Source organism: Melanostigma gelatinosum, assembly GCF_949748355.1.
Source record: "Melanostigma gelatinosum genome assembly, chromosome: 12".
Taxonomy (NCBI): domain Eukaryota; kingdom Metazoa; phylum Chordata; class Actinopteri; order Perciformes; family Zoarcidae; genus Melanostigma; species Melanostigma gelatinosum.
This window is the reverse complement of record NC_136645.1, coordinates 22,448,633-22,465,781: the sequence shown is the minus strand read 5'-3', so window position 1 is coordinate 22,465,781 and position 17,149 is coordinate 22,448,633. Positions and strand designations below refer to the sequence as shown.

At 44.8% G+C, this 17,149-nt stretch overlaps 1 protein-coding gene across 1 annotated transcript in view; it reads left to right on the top strand.

Annotated features, from left to right (window-relative positions):
- Positions 1 to 374: 374 nt before the first annotated feature.
- Positions 375 to 17,149, top strand: part of ttc7a (tetratricopeptide repeat domain 7A) — a gene marked incomplete at its 5' end in the record, with an annotated part of 48,896 nt that continues 32,121 nt past the window's right edge. Inside the window, 12 exons of the mRNA XM_079279978.1 lie at positions 375 to 431; positions 1,496 to 1,682; positions 4,156 to 4,319; positions 4,467 to 4,635; positions 7,648 to 7,778; positions 8,780 to 8,904; positions 10,059 to 10,137; positions 11,019 to 11,188; positions 13,658 to 13,721; positions 13,906 to 14,043; positions 15,691 to 15,774; positions 16,542 to 16,646. Coding sequence (XP_079136104.1) covers positions 375 to 431; positions 1,496 to 1,682; positions 4,156 to 4,319; positions 4,467 to 4,635; positions 7,648 to 7,778; positions 8,780 to 8,904; positions 10,059 to 10,137; positions 11,019 to 11,188; positions 13,658 to 13,721; positions 13,906 to 14,043; positions 15,691 to 15,774; positions 16,542 to 16,646 — 1,473 coding nt within the window. The remainder of the gene's footprint in view (positions 432 to 1,495; positions 1,683 to 4,155; positions 4,320 to 4,466; positions 4,636 to 7,647; positions 7,779 to 8,779; positions 8,905 to 10,058; positions 10,138 to 11,018; positions 11,189 to 13,657; positions 13,722 to 13,905; positions 14,044 to 15,690; positions 15,775 to 16,541; positions 16,647 to 17,149) is intronic.

Genomic DNA, 17,149 nt, shown 5'->3' with positions numbered 1-17,149 from the left:
CTTTAATTAGGTAACACACGTGCGCTTCCTGTTTCATAGGATGGCCGTACGCAGGGTTGCAAAACGTCTTGAGTAAATCAATAACACAAGCTAACATTTGGGTTATTTGACAAAATATTGGCATTATCGTGATGTCATTTAAATTGTACGTTACTTTACTTTACACATGGGACTAGGTAGTTTACAGTGCGACGCCTATCTTGACAGAGAATAAACCTTTGCGGTGACTCTTTTATTTCGTCAGCAGTGGGGGGGGGGGGGGGGGGAATAGCCCATTGACAGCCGCTCAGCTGTCAGATCATCACAGCACGGGAACACGCTGTGTGGTGTAGCTAACTGAGGGGGAAGGAGAAGCGTCGATTTGTGTCAAGCAAATGTCAAGTTTCCGGAGAGAAAGTGACGCTGCTAAATCTCTGTTCAGAAGGCTTGAGGTTTTGTTGTTTTCATGTCATACAGTAGCTGATGATAGACTCTCATTTAAACCCCTCAGTAGGCAGTGGCCCGTCTCTCCCCGGTACATTACACCCTGTGCTGTGGGTGATAAGACAAATGTTAATTGTTGGTTAAAATAGTGATGGAGTCGTGTGGATGTTTTCCCTTTAATCCCTTAACTTGTTCACAACTTTCCCTCCCATTTAAGATCGCAGGTTGGTGTGACCTGAAGCACAAACATATTTTTGTTCTCTCTCTGTTTGTTCAACCTTGATACAGTGCAATTACATGTCACGGTGCAATAGCTGACATATGTCTTGTGTTGTAACTGAGCCAGCCTGCCAATGCCGCTGAACCCAGATCAGGGTGCAAGGCAAGCAATTACAAATTGTTTTATTTTTCTCCAATGAAGTCGTTCAAAGGGGGGGGGGGGGGGTGCAGCATGTTCTGCTGCACTTTGCTGTGGACGAGTGGCCTGAAGCTTTCTTCGTAAGCCATCCCTGATCCAGTTAAAGTGTCAGCGGGAGGAATTAAGGACGTGGCTGTTTAGAGGAGGACGCCATTCCGTTTACTTCCAACAGCTGCAGATCAAGCCCTGTCAAAACGCCACGCGCGTTTGCAATGAACCTTTACCGACTCATGCATTGCCAAGACAAAAGGATGTATGCACAACAGCACCTTCAATAGTTTGCATTGTAAAGTGCTGCCAGATGACAGTGAAGTAAGTTAAGAGGGTTCACACAGGAAAAGTTTACTTTCTGAATGTTGCAGAGGTTTCTTTGTTAAATGAAGACTGACTATTTTATTACAAATTAATTAATTAGTTATTATAATAACAACATTTAACAGTGAAGCACATTCTAATATTGAAAATGAAATAAAAAAAAACAGTTTGCGCTTTGGGTTTTGCCCTTTATGACCCGTTGTGCCTGTAGTACCCCCCCCTCCTCCTCCTCCTCCTCCTCCTCCTCCTCCTCCTCCTCCTCCTCCTCCTCCTCCTCCTCCTCCTCCTCCTCCTCCTCCGCATCGCACTCAAAGATTACACATTTATTTCTACTGGCAGTCCGCGGTCACTCCCATCGTGTCCGGGGAGTACAGTCACCACCGGGACAGAACGCCGATGGCATCGCGGATCTCCTTCACCCAGGTGCGCCTGGAAGCGGAGCTGGAGCGCTACCGGGCCGAGTGCCAGTGGGACAAGATGCCGATGATCATCGACCAGATGAAGGTGGCACGGATCCACGAGGACGGTGAGGTGGCTGTGCACCTGGAAGGAGAGGAGGGGGGGGGGGTGACGCTTGAGGCTAAAATCTTTCTTGGAAGTTTCCGGAAGTTCGTCAAGGATGGATATGTTTTGCACTCTACACAGGCTGGACTTTGGACTCGCAGCACGATAGAGTGGCTAAAGGTTTCCTCAGCAAATGTATGAGAATAAGAAGTTGTCACTCCCTGGAAGTTTACAGTGTACACAGTAAAAGAGCGCGTGTGGCCCCTCCAGCCCTCCGTGCTATAATATCTTACGCAAAACAAGGTTTCCCGCTGGACTCCTCGCTGCCTGCCTGTACCCTTGAAATCACTCCAGGTGTGCTCAAAGAAATGCAAACACACTTATCACTGTGCGCCTCATGAAGCATTGCTAAGTCGCTCATGCACCTGCCTCCACCTTCTCATCTCAGCAGAGTCCATATGGGTTCAGGTGACTCGCCTGCAAGTCCACTATTGGACTGATTGGCTGATGGTGCAAACCTTTCATGTTTTTCTCCCCTGCCATGCACATGCACTGAAGTGTCAGAAATCAATGTGGTATTACTTGTGTGCACGCATGGCTCACATGAGCTGATCTGACAAGTGAGTGTGCACAGAGAGAGGTCGTTTAGATTAGAAGAGGGGAATATCCCGGCCGTGTAATACGTAATGTGGAATTCAACTTGGTGGTAAAAATCCACTTGAGTATAAAGCGGTAAAACACAGCCTTCAGTGGTGCACTCTGCGTTCTATAGGTCTCTTGCTGTTTGAAGGATTTTACTTTGGATCATTTAAAGTTAGGTGATGTAAGACATGTGCACCGCTTGTCAACAATCTTCAGGGGAGAAATCAAATGTAGTCGTGGCAAAGACACAACGGTCGCTGCCATTTAGGATACCGAGGTCAGATGTGCAGTCCTCTGGATTTGTTCTGGGAGTCTGATGTAAAACACTCGGTACCCTGTTGAGTTTTCTTGCAAACCAAAAATATGTATGTTAAATTGTGTTTGTTGTTTTGAGGTCCACTTAACATGTTGAAGGCATTTCCATCCTCGTTAAGCATTTGCAAAAACCGCTAATTTCTTTTGAGAGTTTTAAAGCTCCGGTGTTGACCTCCATGTTCTCGAGCTAGCGGTCCTCTTCTGTGTACGCGCAGTACGTTTCATTCACGGACTTTAACTCCACCACAGCTACAACTCCACAGGGTACCTTTCAAGCTCAGTAAAACGATCAGGGAAAGGAAATCTACAGACAAGTGAAGAATTAACTAACTTTAAAAAAAAAAAGAAAATGATGTGGCCATTTTGGTTTAAATGTCTAGTGTGTAGGATCTGGCGGCAACTAGTGGTGAGATTGCAGATTGCAACCAACTGGAACTTCTCCCATGTGCCAAAGCGTGTAGAACTACGGTGGCCGACGCAGAAACGCGAAAACGCAAACTTCGGGCAAACACAGCATTGACACAGCATCACCTTTCAAGTCTATGCAGCTCACGTGTTAGCAAACAGCAGCTAACGTGTTAGCAAGCAGCTGCTAATTTACACACCCAGCAGTTAAAGGGCACTCATTTTCAGCCTTCAAACGTTTCTGTTCGCCTGAATGTTTCAGCTCAGTTTTGGACCCCACCAACTCCTGAGGGAAATATCTGACTCTTTAGCTGTTAATGTTCCACTGTGTTCAACAGATAGAGTCTCCAACTTTCGTCTGTCTGCTGTTTGGTGCTATAGCTACAACGATGTGTCACAAAATGACTCGTGGAAAACAGCATCACAGATGAAAGAACGGTTGAGAAAACAGATTTTATTTGAATACTTCATCTGTCTTCTTGCTTCGACACAAGAATGTTTGATCCCAAACAGTCCCAACAACGTCGTTACCTCTCGGTTACTCATTGCAACGCCGACTCTTCCCACAGTCTTTGCTCAAACTTGTGTGAAATCATTAAATAGCTCTTCGGGGCTGGGACATGTCCTGCTGTTTATCCCTCACCTTCCCCTCGCTGATAGGTCCAGCCTTTGCTGTGCTGATAAAACCAACTGGCAAATATGTCAAGTCTATCAGGAAATAAACACTGCTCACAGAGTTGGCGTCAGAACACACACACACACAGAATGAAAAAGCTAAACAGGAAGGCTTTAATCGTGTGTGTACACAAAAAACAAGGTTTACTCCTGGACTCTGAAGGCCCCGTCTGAACAGATGGTTTACCGTAAGAGTAAACTTGAATATCTTTAGTGGAGGTGGACGTGGAGTGCTTATTGTATGATTGCAATGTTAAAGCTATTTGAGGAAAGTATGAGGGAAATGGAAAATGTTGCTTCTAAATAGACACTCTATTTGAATCCCTTTAACTGAACCGGTGGGAAATGCTGTTTTTAAGTGAGGTTTGCTTTGGCGACAGAAACATATGACCTTTGACCCGGAGCTCAGACCTATACTCCAAAAAAACTCAGTTTACTTTCTCAAACCCACCCACTAGATGACTATGGGACGCTGCTGATGGCGGAGGCGCTGCTGGAGGAGTGCCTGCAGGACAACATGGACCTCTTACGGAGCTCCACGCCTCTGATGGAGAAGACCCAGCCCAGACTGAGCCGGGCCAAAGGCCACCTCGACACCATCCTCAGCCGAGGCCGCCTCACAGTCAGTTTCTTCCCTCGAGTTTCTTCATACAACTAAATAAATGGAGGACTGAAAGTGTTGTGACACAGAGCACAGGAAGCTGTGAAAACAAATATCGTCCTTTTCGTCCGTTATTGCCAAACCATTTGGTTTCCTCTCGTCCTCCAGCCCAGGTACCTGAACGAGGCTCTGCTGCTGATGGCCAAAGTCAACTATGTGCTAGGTCACTACCGGGACGCCCAGGGAATGTGTGCCCGGGTGGGGCTGGAGGAGCTGACGCGGGACGAGCAGCCGACCTACCACCTCCGCCTGCTGGCCGAGGCCTTCATCATTAAAGGTACCTGACGCCTCTGGAGATTTTAAGGGAAATTCCATTTCATTTCCTACTTGGGTTGTAATTTCACAGTCTTTTTTTCCATCATTATCATTGTTAATCATTTTGTAGTCTGCAAGTGGTCGCCAAGATCTGCAAACATGGTCACAAAAACAAGTCATACGGGGCAAAAAACACAAGAAAGCTTTAAAGCTGCTCTGAACTGTATTTCTATATTAACGATGGATCACATGACTAGTTCGTCTGCGAAAGGTAGTTACGAACCCCCACAAATGACCAAACCAAATAGCTTTGCTCAATGGACTGTACGCTACCATTTCAGAAATGGGGTTTTCATTTTTGGAAATACGAGCATGAACAACACCGGCATCAATGAAAGGCAGGTTTCAAAGTCGTCAAACATTGTCTTTGCAAAGTTTTTACGGGAAGGATAATGTTTGTCAGGCTTAAAGGGAATAAATGCGTTCTGATGAGAAACATAAGCCTTGTGTTACCTGTCACTGGGATTTCAAACTATTTGGACATCCACTATAGAGCTGCACAGTTTACAGATCTCCAACCTGTCGGCATGAGCCTCAATTCAGCTGAGGCAGCACTGCGGACCGGCACGTTTCCCTCAAAAACACCACAGGCAAGACCGAACAGCCCTCTTCATACATGTCCTCGACGATCACATTCCTAATCCCTTTTGCTGCGAGTTATCACAGCCCTAAAATCACAATGGCCTTGTATGGGGTCTTGAAGTGGAGGGAGAAGGGCCGACTGACGGAATCCAATCTGCGGAAATGAATGTCACAGGGCTGGAAAGCGTCAGCTTGAATGGACAGATGTCAGTGACCCCCACAAACTGTGTCGTTGATTTGGCGAAAGGCAATCCCGGGTTCACTCTCGTGTTGGAAAGAGCTTCGTCCGCTTGGCTGTTGGCCTCGCTATGTTGTCGGCGCTGTGCCCGCCACTTTCGTAACTTCCTCTCGGATGCGTGCTTACAATCTGGCACTTGGTCTTTACTTTATAGAGATTGATGACCAGAAACGTCCCGGACACACACACACACACACACACACACACACACACACACACACACACACACACACACACACACACACACACACACACAAACAAAAAGCAAACACCGCCACACATGGAGAACTTTATCTAGATTGTTTCTTAGGAACTTTCTACTCATTGTGCCTTTAAGTACAATAACAACTTAGGTCTAAATAAATGGTTCATAGAAAATGCTCTGCAAAGTAACAACGTTGGAGCCCTTGGTGGGAACAGATTGAGTGGAACTGGCAGATTTCTATACAGACGCTGCTTTACAAGCCCCATGATTGTGAGTCACACGTCGAGGAAACACTCACTGTTACTCACAGTCACGCATGCACACAAGCTGTCTGAAGTCCAAAAAACGTAGCTTGGTTATAGCAGATTATTTTGGGGTCACTTTAATAAGAATGTGCTTTTATTGTTTACCCCAGTCAGATAAACTCCTAAGTATTTAAGCCTATTTTGACAAGTCGAATAGCAGCATTATTAAAGGTCACATCCACACAACATTACACTGTCTGTGGCGCTTTGATCTCTGGGTAATCTTGTTGCGCTCATCATCATCATCATTATGCTCCCTGTTTCCTGATAATCGGATGTGACCTCATGCTCTTGAAACTGAAGAGAATTTCAGGACGGTAACTGTGAGATTTAGATTTCCTGTAATTGTTGTTGAAACCCACTAAATGATATTGACAGGGGACCGTGTTTGATGCTGCACGAGAAAACAGATCGGATCCTTTGGGGGTTGCTTAGCTCCTTCCCAGGGTTGTGTGTGTGTGTGTGTGTGTGTGTATTATGGTGGGAATGAAGTCAGATGTGAATATTTGGATGATGATGTCCTGTCTATCAGCAGCTCTCTGCTTATTTGATTAGGGCTGGCGTCTGGCCACCAGGCTGCTGTCCGTCACAGGCCTCTGGCAGTCTAGAAACTTTCCTGCTCGCTGCGGTTATTTGTTGCCAATGAGCCCACTTACGGACATCAGCCCCGGCATCTGGACCAGGACTGCCCTTCTCCCTTTCTCCCTCTGTCGTTTAGAAACTTAAATTCATGTAAATAATTTGATTTCAGGCAGTGCAATGTTGTGGATGTGACCACATAATAATTCAAATAGATGATAAAGTTGTTGAATGAGCCTTAACTTATGAATACCTGGGAAGACAGACATCTAAAGTGAAGTTCGGTGTCTGCTATAGAAACAAATGCTGCTTTTCTTTTTCTGCAAATTTGCTGTGTTTTTTTGTTGTTGTCTCTTTAAGGTGATTGATTTTGCTTAATATGTTGTTTTTTAAATATATATATATTTGTGGTGCTTGTGTGAAACTTTTCCGCTGCCATCTTGGCCAGGATCCCCTGTGGGAAAAAAAGATCAAAATCTCAATGGCAAAAATAAAGGTCAAATCAAATCAAATAAATAAAAGCACCAAATGTCATTGAGTATTTGGGGCTGTCCTTTGACAGTGGATCTCCAGCGAGCAGCAATGCACTGTACAGGTTTTATCATGCGACTCTCCCTGTCTTGTCTGTTAGTACTTGATAAACAAAGTGGAGGATTTAGCAGTATGTCATAGGATTAAACATCAATGACAAACTTCCAAAAGTCACATCTCATAAAAATATGCAAAACATGACTCTGTAAAAATAATAACAATAAAGAAATCAACATTTCACCGTTCAGCTCATGCATCTGGTCTGGCTGTAAAACATCACATGCAGCATTATTTTAAAAATGACTTGAGTTCAGAACATTTATGAACATTTATGAGACCAAAATATGTCTCTTTGACATTTTCTAAGGCCTACCATTGTAACAAATAACACATATTTTCAATCACTTAAACTTCTAACAAATTATGAATTATGAACATTTACAGTTTTTGTGTCGTAAAGTACATTGCACATGTGGTTTTCTGTATCTTGTGCATTACCTGCTGGAGAGGTGTTGGTCTGTCCTTCTGTCTCAGGTCTGTCTCTGGACCACCAGACGGTTTCTGCCGTGTCCCGTGTCCGTCTGTCAGAGAGGGAGGAGGAGAGTCTGTCCTGCTACCTCAGGGCCACCGACGCTTCTCTGTCCTACCTGCAGGAGCTCGATAAGGTGGCTTTCCATTTGACCGATACGTGTGTGTTTTATTTATGTTATGACGACGTCATATTGTTGACAAAGTATTTTTACGTGATATGAGTTATAATAACAATGACAATACATTTTTAACAACAAAAAACAAAGAAAATGTGATTATGTCCAGATGTGTGTGAGTGTGTATGAGAGTGTGTGTGTGTGTGCGAGAGCAGCGTGGGCTTGTGTTTGTTGAGGGGATATTGGTTCATACACCTGCATTAACTCCTCAACATTAGTAATGCTGCAAGTCGCTATGAGTGAAACGACGATAGATATAACATACAACCTGAAACAAGGAATTCATGGACAATAAGACAAAAGGAAAGCAATTACAAACTAGCAATTTAATTGTCATTTAAGCATCTTTTAAAACATTTGACAGTTTAATTCTGCATTTATTTATCATAGTTTATAGTGTTGTTTATTTTAGTTGTTTAAATGTTTCCGACACAAGTTTTTAGCAGTCAGTAACATTTGGTTCTGTATGTCAGTGGTGTAAAGTAACTAAGTATATTAAAGGTCCTTGTACTTTACTTTTTCCACTTTGTACGACTGTATACTTCTGCTTCTCTTTCATACATTCCACAGCTTATAGTTGCTGCTGACTTTTTTAAGGTTTTACGGTTCATGAAGTACGGTGTGATCCATTGTTGCAGATTAAACAAAAGGATGTAGAATATTTATGCTTCGCTCCATCGCAACATGAAAGTACTGCTTACATTTTAACGCATCAGTTCAGTAATCCACTCATGTAATAATTCTGCAGAATGAGTATATTTTCTCTTTTTCACACTGTACTTTTTGCTGCCAATATCTATACACACACACGCACGCACACACACACACGCACACACGTGTGTTAACCCATGAACTCGATCCACACACACATAGATGAACAACAGGATAATAACTAAAGCATTTAAATCAACCTTAAGCTTTAGAGTGAATAAAAACGTTGACGTTACGTGTGTTTTCAGACAGTAACGACACCTCACACCAAGACAGCCAAAGCCAGTGCTCTCCCTCCCCCCGTGGACGTGGACCTGGGCTACTTCCTGCAGGCTTCCTTACAGAGCGCTTACCTTTGTCTGCTGCAGAGGGGGTGAGTCCACACACCACCCATCCACACGCAACACTCACACAGCGCCCGCCTTCTTTTTGTGCCACATGTTGTCCTGTAAACCAGTTGCACGTTCTGAGCACTTTTTTTCCCCCAATCATTTTGACGTGATCTTCAATGTCTGGCAACAAAAAAGTGAAAAGTCTGCCAAAGTACATGTTGTGAATCTGGGTAAAGGGCAGTAAAAGAAAGCATCTCTTCAAATTGATTTTTGTTGTTGTTGGCCTTATTTAATTGCCAACTGGAATTCCTCTTTTATCTCATCTTATCACCGCTGTCAGACTACGATTAACAGCTGCAGTCTTTGCTTATATCTTGACTGTAACGGAGGCAACCTTGGGCTTCCTTTCCAACTGTTTTACAAAAGAAAAGTGAGGGGGAGAAGAAATCAAGGAGTAGCTTTAAAGTGCCACTTGACCTCAGTGCAGCAGAGATGCAGTTCAATCGATGGCCAGCAGGTGTCAGTGTTGCCCTATAGGACTCAGAAAGGCAAAGTGAGGCCTGTCACTCACTCACTCACTCACTCTGCATTCATACTTTAAATTCACACTGCAGCTGCCCATACACAGTGCACGCGGTTGCATGCAGTATGCGTTCAACTGGGAAATACATTTACATTACTTACTTACATAACATTCTGGCCTAACTATGGACCCTGTTGCTCATGTTTTCTGCACAGAGGATTGAGCTTCAGAATAGCCAGAAAAGCATGTGTGCATGCTGCATTTGACACACTATGTTTTGGGACATACTGCATATTTTTCTAGCATACTCAACAGTCTGATAGTTTCCAGTTTATTCGGTGCACCCAGCTAAAACAAGTGCAGTGTGATACAACAGTCCTGAAATAACTCATCCTCATAAAGGTTGCCATGATCCGTTTTTTTCGCGGAACTGTTGTCACTGCTTTATTTTTTCAAACATTTCTACCATCACTGACATAAATAGGGTAGACAAAATACTGGGAACACGAGCAGCCGAGGAAATTGCTGCACTCATTTTAGAACGTACCTCGCAAGCTGTGACCCTGAAGCGGTATGCAGTCAGAATATCAGTGCTGTTGCTCACAGCCTCAATGTTGCACCTTCACAATACATCACACGGATGTACGCCTACTGTGTGTGTGTTTGTGTTAGTCATCTGGCGCAGGGTGCTCACCAGCTGCGTAGGGTGCTCAGGGTTGTGGAGTCAAGAGGGTCCCAGAGCTTCAGGAAGGTGAGGTCACACACACACACACACACAAATAGTTGCATTATTCAATGGTATATCAGCACATTCACGTGTAGATCGGTAGCTATATGCTAACACTTTAGACAAGCTAACCCAGCAGGCAATTTATTGAAGCATATATTTAAAAACAAATCCCCATGAACTATGCTGGAAAAATAATACACAGCTTTGAACAATGAGGACGAATCTATGCATTAGTCTACATTATTACAACTTAAAGTTGCTCATTAAGAAATTCAGAGCGTATCTGTGATTGAGGGATTGCTGCCAAACGGCTCTCAGTGTTGGGACTGCTGAGCCGGCAGCTAGCAGCTAATAGCGCTAGCAGCTAACGGTGCTAACAGCGTGAACAGTGCTAACAGCGTGAACAGTGCTAACAGCGTGAACAGTGCTAACAGCGTGAATAGTGCTAACAGCGTGAATAGTGCTAACAGCGTGAACAGTGCTAACAGCGTGAACAGTGCTAACAGCGTGAATAGTGCTAACAGCGTGAATAGTGCTAACAGCGTGAACAGTGCTAACAGCGTGAATAGTGCTAACAGCGTGAATAGTGCTAACAGCGTGAACAGTGCTAACAGTGTGAATAGTGCTAACAGCGTGAATAGTTCTAACAGCGTGAACAGTGCTAACAGCGTGAACAGTGCTAACAACGACAACAGTGCATTAACATGCGTGCATGCAAGAGGGAGAGTGTCCTCGTTCGCTGCTCGGGTAGACATTATACTCCACTATATCTTTACAGAGCAAATAATAGTTTCTGCTGTATTAATATTATTTCTAATGAAGCACCTTTAATAAGTTCTGTCCTCTGATGCGCATCACCAGGATGGACACTATTCCATTCAAACATCTTGGTTTCCTCTTAGTCTGCAGCGAGGAAGCTAGCAGAGGTGCTGCTGAGCTCAATGGGTGAGGACAGCTACTGGCCCCCGCTGGGCCCCCCACCCTCAGCCTGGCTGCTCAGAGAGGGAGCCGCCGCCTCCAAAGACACCATCTACCCCACTGTTAAACCACCGCAACGTTACAGCACTGACTGGTTTGTTTGTTTCATTTCTATGTTTTTTTTTGCTCATGTGTTTCATTCTACCGGTCTTTGTCCTCTTAATTATCCATGGGATCCAACTGTCAGTGTACTAAGTGCAATTGCTTTACCCAGGTTCTAAATTTCAGAAGGGTGACGCCTCCTGGGATTGTGTTTCGATACTCCTTTGTGTCAACTCACTATTGTGCCCACAGCTGTTATCTCTAGGATTCAATTTCCTTTTGTCGAAGTTGCACTTTCAGCCAATGTGGTATCAGTTTTGTCCGAGATGCTATCCTCCCCGCAACTGGAGCACTTGGCAGTTGGCGCCGATTGTCTTTGTCCAAGTGATTTCTTTTTTTACTAAAGACGATGAGTCATGATCAGGGAGGCGTGAATCTGAGTCACGTCTCCACAAAGTAAAAGTACGCCCTTTCACATGGAGAGTCAGGTAAGAGACCTTCCCGGAGGGGGCTCATAGGCTACCAGTTTACACTGGGTCACTCAAGGTGAGGAATCCCAGCTCACACACAACTCGCCTCCTCTTATCAGTGTAGCTCAGAGCTGAGGAAAACAAATGCCACACACCTATACCTGTGAATATGCATAGGGCAATGAAATCCTAATGAATTAACTGTCATTACGGTTCATATTTAGATTATTATAACAAGTACTTACAAGTACAGTAATGGAGAGAAACAAATATGATAGAGAAAAAGAAAAATATGTATTTGAATTGGACAAGGACCTGATGTTATTATAGCATATCTTGCATATTTACCGAAAGTACTACTTTGACAAAGAATACCTCCCTAAATATGGAAATAAACATTGACTGATTCAAAAGAAAATGGTTGTAAGTGCAGCTAACAATGATAAAACATGCAGTGAATATTTGTTTTGTGGTTTTCTTAAATTCATTCTTCAGCAGTTAATGATGTGTTCGGCTGAACTTGGAAAACAGAAATCTGAAAGCTAAAGCAAATGACCTTAATTGCCTTTAATAAGCTGTTTTGGAGCCAAGCAACTGGGCATACAGATGTGTTTAAAACCCCTTGAACTTCTGGACGAGCTGAACCCTTTCTCCATCACTGCTACGCCAGGCTGATGTTCAGTGACACAGCAACAGCCCGTGCGTCCTTTCACGTGTTGAACCTGAAAAACATAATGCTAAATGGACTGTACTTCTATAGCGCTTTTCTAGTCTTTCCAACCACTCAAAGCGCTTTCACACTACTTGGCATCATTCACCCATTCACAACCATTCACACACTGATGGCAGGGGCTAAGTGACACCTGCCGATCAGATTCTATCACATTCATACACTGTAGGCACAGCTACGGGAGCAATTATGGGGTCAAGTGTCTTGCTCAACAACACATCGACATGGACCTGCGGAGCCGGGGATCGAACCGCCGATCCTCTGATTGAAGGACGGCCCTCCACTTAGCCACAGTCGCCCCCCCCCCCCCCCCCCCCCCATAATATGGCATAGCACAACAAAAAAATAACATAAAAAGATGATACGACATACTATAGCACAACATGACATAACTGCATGAGATAGCATAACTTGATATCGCATAAAATAACAAGATAACATGACCCGACAAGAAAACAGAACACGACATGACATGACTTAATATACCAGAATAGCTTAACATAACATGAAATAACACAACAGCATACACACATATGTATGTGCTATATGTAGCATAGCATAGTACAATGCGACATGCCATGACAGTGTAACATAACGTGTATCGTATCAAGATATTAAAGTGACATACTGGAGCGTAAAATGACATGAAGAGCACAAAATGCATGGCACGGTCCTGACATGACAAACTGGTCATCTGCATACAGATTGTATCAACGTTTTGTTGCCGGATTTCTGCATGACCCTCTTTGCAGGGATCCTGCGCTCGTTGCTCGGGCCCTGAGAGCCATTCCTAGTCACCGCCACATGACTAATGCTGCCCACTCTATCATACGTGAAGATCTAAATCCATGTCTGAGATTAGAAGGAGAGGAGCAACAGGAGACCTCACCCTGAGGAATAGCTGTTCTTGAGCATTGTTCAGGGCTTTTTGTCATCAGTTTCCTCTTTTGAGAAGGCCACGCTGGTGTCTGGTAAACGTGTCCTTTAAAAGGACACGGAGCCGACCGGAGAGGGAGGAGAAGCAGCGAAAGTGATGAATGAGAGGGGTGGGAGAGGTAGAGCTGGAAGAAATGAAGGAGTGTGTGTGTGTGTGTGCGTGTGTGTGTGTGTATGTGTGTGTGCGTGCGTGTGTGTGACATCGGAGATAGTGCTGTGTAGCGATACACCCAGTGTGGCCCGTGTTGTATTACAGCACCACAAGTGCTACAGAAACTGGACACTCCCAGCAATCTGGAAATCTACCTGTGGCCAAGTTGTGTGTGTGTGTGAGGGATAGACTTCCTGTTATTGGTTCTATTTCCTGTTTCTTGTGTCCTGGCAGTTGCTTCTGTCCTCAGGACGTGGTGGAGGAGGCTGTGTTGCTGCTGCTCATCACAGAGTCCATGGTGAGACACACACATACACTCCCTCTGCCTTCTCTAGCATTTCCCTTACACTCCACACTCTCAGCCTTTTTGCTTTCAAAACACAGAATAGACCTCTCTGCCGAGACCATCAGTATCACCTCCTTTCCCTTCCTTAGTTTCCCTCCTTCTCCTCCTTCCTCACTCGGCATCTCTGTCCGCCCAGGCCAGCGGGGAGGCGGTGATCAGTCGTCTGCCAGAGCAGGCCGAGGCTCGCAAGGCCAGCCTGCAGGATGCCACCTCTGTCTATGACCTGCTCACCATCGGCATGGCCAGAAGGGGGCAGTACGGCATGCTTTCTGAGGTGAGCTGACACACACACACACACACACACACACACACACATAAACAGAGACACACACTCCATGCTGAGGGAAGCGAGCAAAAGCGTGAGGGATCAGATGTGTTAGCGAGAGCTTTGCCTTTGCCGAACCTTTTAATGAATGTCCTTAACACTGTGAGCAAGGGGATTAGGTGTCTCTTTCTGCTTCTTCCTTCATTTTTCGTTCTTCCAGTATCTCACGCCAAATTCCTCCTCCATTTACTCTTCTTTTTTTTTTACCCCCCTCGAATGTGACCTCTACCCAGATGTAGGAAGTTAGGGAGGCGCAGGCTAGAGGGGTCCGCTAAAATTAGGTTTGTCCACCTGTCTGACTGATTCATAGATATCATCAGTCATCTTACAAGGACGCCCACACACACTCATACACACTGAGGTAGTTCCACTTAGACCAGTCAATCAGTTTGCTGATATATGAGGCCAGTATGGGCCATTTATTAAGAATCAGATGTCAGCCGGTCAGTGCCATCCATCTCTGATGTGATGAATCATTTTCACAGTGATTGATTTCAGACTGACCGAAGCATCGATCAATCCAGGAGGTGTCTGCAGCAAGGTCTGATTCTAATTCAGTTGGAGGACACAGAGGCGGTGTTATTATGTTGGATTATGCGGATTATGCGGATGGAAAAAAATTCAGTGTTTTGACATTTTTGCAAAATGACATTACCGGTAGCTAATGGCAATAACGGAGGAAGTATCTAAATCCCGCAATGAAGCGAAAGCAAAAATGTTTAATTATGAGTAAAAGACATGCGTGCAAAGACGTTTTCAATAAAAGTACATTATATTCCTACTTTCAGAGTCATGTATTATCATATATGTTGAATTATTGGATTGATATTACGGGTGCACCACAAAGAGACACAGAGCCACTGCAAAGAGACAGAAAAGTACCACAAAAAGACACAACACAACTACAAAAAGATCAAACAGTTACAAAGAGACACAAAATGACTACAAGTTAAACAGGGGGTTAAATTGGCATTTGTTATGTGGGGGGGGGGCCTTAACAAGGGTCAGCACCATCACGTAGCAGCAGCAGTGAACTCGCTATACAAGTCTTCCTGCACGTTTAATCGATTCTAAGCTTGGTGCGTCCGTTGTACATTGTTGAAGAAATCCCCACAGTATTTCCAGTGAAACAATGAGCCAAGTGAGCTCGATACAGCGGGGCATGTTTGTCTGCATGTTAACCGGTCAGCAGCCTTCCTGACATGTGCCCATTATTTAATCTGAATATGAGGCAGACTTTTCCTGGTTCCACATGACTGACAACACCTGACTGAGCAGCGCTCCGCGCCCTTACTCTGCGCGTCCACACACACATCAATCACCTCATTATGTGCTGAAACAGCACTGAGTGGGTGGCGAGTGGTGAGTGACAGCCATTTCAAGCTCCAAAAATGTGGTCAAGAAGGGGGGCCATTCAGTTCAGCGGACATGTAAATGATGAGGGAGTAGATGTAATGTTCCTAACCTTGGCTTTTCCTTTTGGCTCGGTCTGGATTAACCTGACCAGCGTCTGTCCCAACCTCAACACGAGCATCCCATTTTTCTTATGAATTAAACCACTAAGACGTGCTCGTGTGTCTGCATTTCTCCTCGCAGTGTCTGGAGCGAGCCATGAAGTTTTCTTACAACGAGTTCCACCTCTGGCACCAGCTGGGCCTGTCACTCATGGCGGCCGGGAAGGTGAGCTCATTGCTCCTTATACACCAGCGACAGCCCCCTTCGCACACGCCACGCCACACCCGAAGGCGACATCCATCTCCTGCCATACCTCTGCTCACGGAGCAGTCTGCTCGGGTTTGACAATTGCCAAGTAGATTAATTGCACTAAAAAGGCATTCAACTATACCGTATTAGTCTAAACCATCTGGTACAGAATGCATTGTCCTTCCTCCTCCTGATACAGGAAATACTATTTCATCCATTTGCTGCTGAATAAGTGTTGAAATGTTTTTGGACATTCTTCAAATGGGATTCCTCTAAAGGAGCTGGAATAGCTTACAACCCTCTCTCTCTTTCCTCCTCCCTCGGTTTGTGTGTGTGTGTGTTTGTGACAGAAAATAAATTGATCTGGGTTGCTGGATAAAGTGACACTGCAGATCAATGGCTCCAGAAATAGGCTGCTCCCTAGAAGGAGAAGGGGCCTGCCTCGCTGTCGTCAGATCCGCTTCTATTCAGGGCCAGCCGGGGTGCACGCGCGTGTGTGTGTGTGTGTGTGTGTGTGTGTGTGTGTGCGTGCGTGTGGTCCATTAATGATTGACCTACATGTATTAAGTGACTGTGTGTCTAAATGGGTCTATTAGGGCTGTGTAAGGACAGTTGATGTGTGTTTGATGCACTCGCTTAAACGCGATCCGTGTCATCTGTCGCCGCATGATAAACTGGCTGCTGCGTGAATCACAATTTCATGGTGACGTTTTTGTGTGTGTGTGTGTGTGTGTTCCTTCCAGGGAGTTGGTGCTGTGTCTGTATTTAAGGAGTGTGCCCGGATGAGACCAGAGGACCCCTCATTGCCCCTATTGGCTGCTAAAGTCTGCATTGGTCAACTGCACTGGGTGAATACGCACAAAACATTCACATCACATACACACACACACACACGCCTGGGCTCATATACACACACATGCAGTTGAGAGTGCAGGTCTGAGAGTCTGAGCCATGTGCGGACGGTAAGATTGGGATGATGACCTCTTGCTGTGATGTGCATCGACCCTTAAAGCAGTGGTTCCAAACCTGGGCATCAGGATCCCCACATGATGACTGTGGTGCCAGACTAAATTCCATAACAGAAAATGTAATGTTTATTTTTACAACTTTCATCTCGTATGAAATGTCATTTCTTAGCCATGCACTCGGGCTCTGTGGACCCACACTGAAATATCTCAAACAATCACCATGGAATTTGGTGCACACATTCATCGTTTCACTTTTCATCAAGCGCTATCATCAGGTCCAAATTGTATTTTGTCCAATCCTGTGGTTCATGACCAAATACCTGCAGAACGAATCACATTCCCATCAGCTGTACTTAGACAATGAGCAGCATGCTTAATTAAGA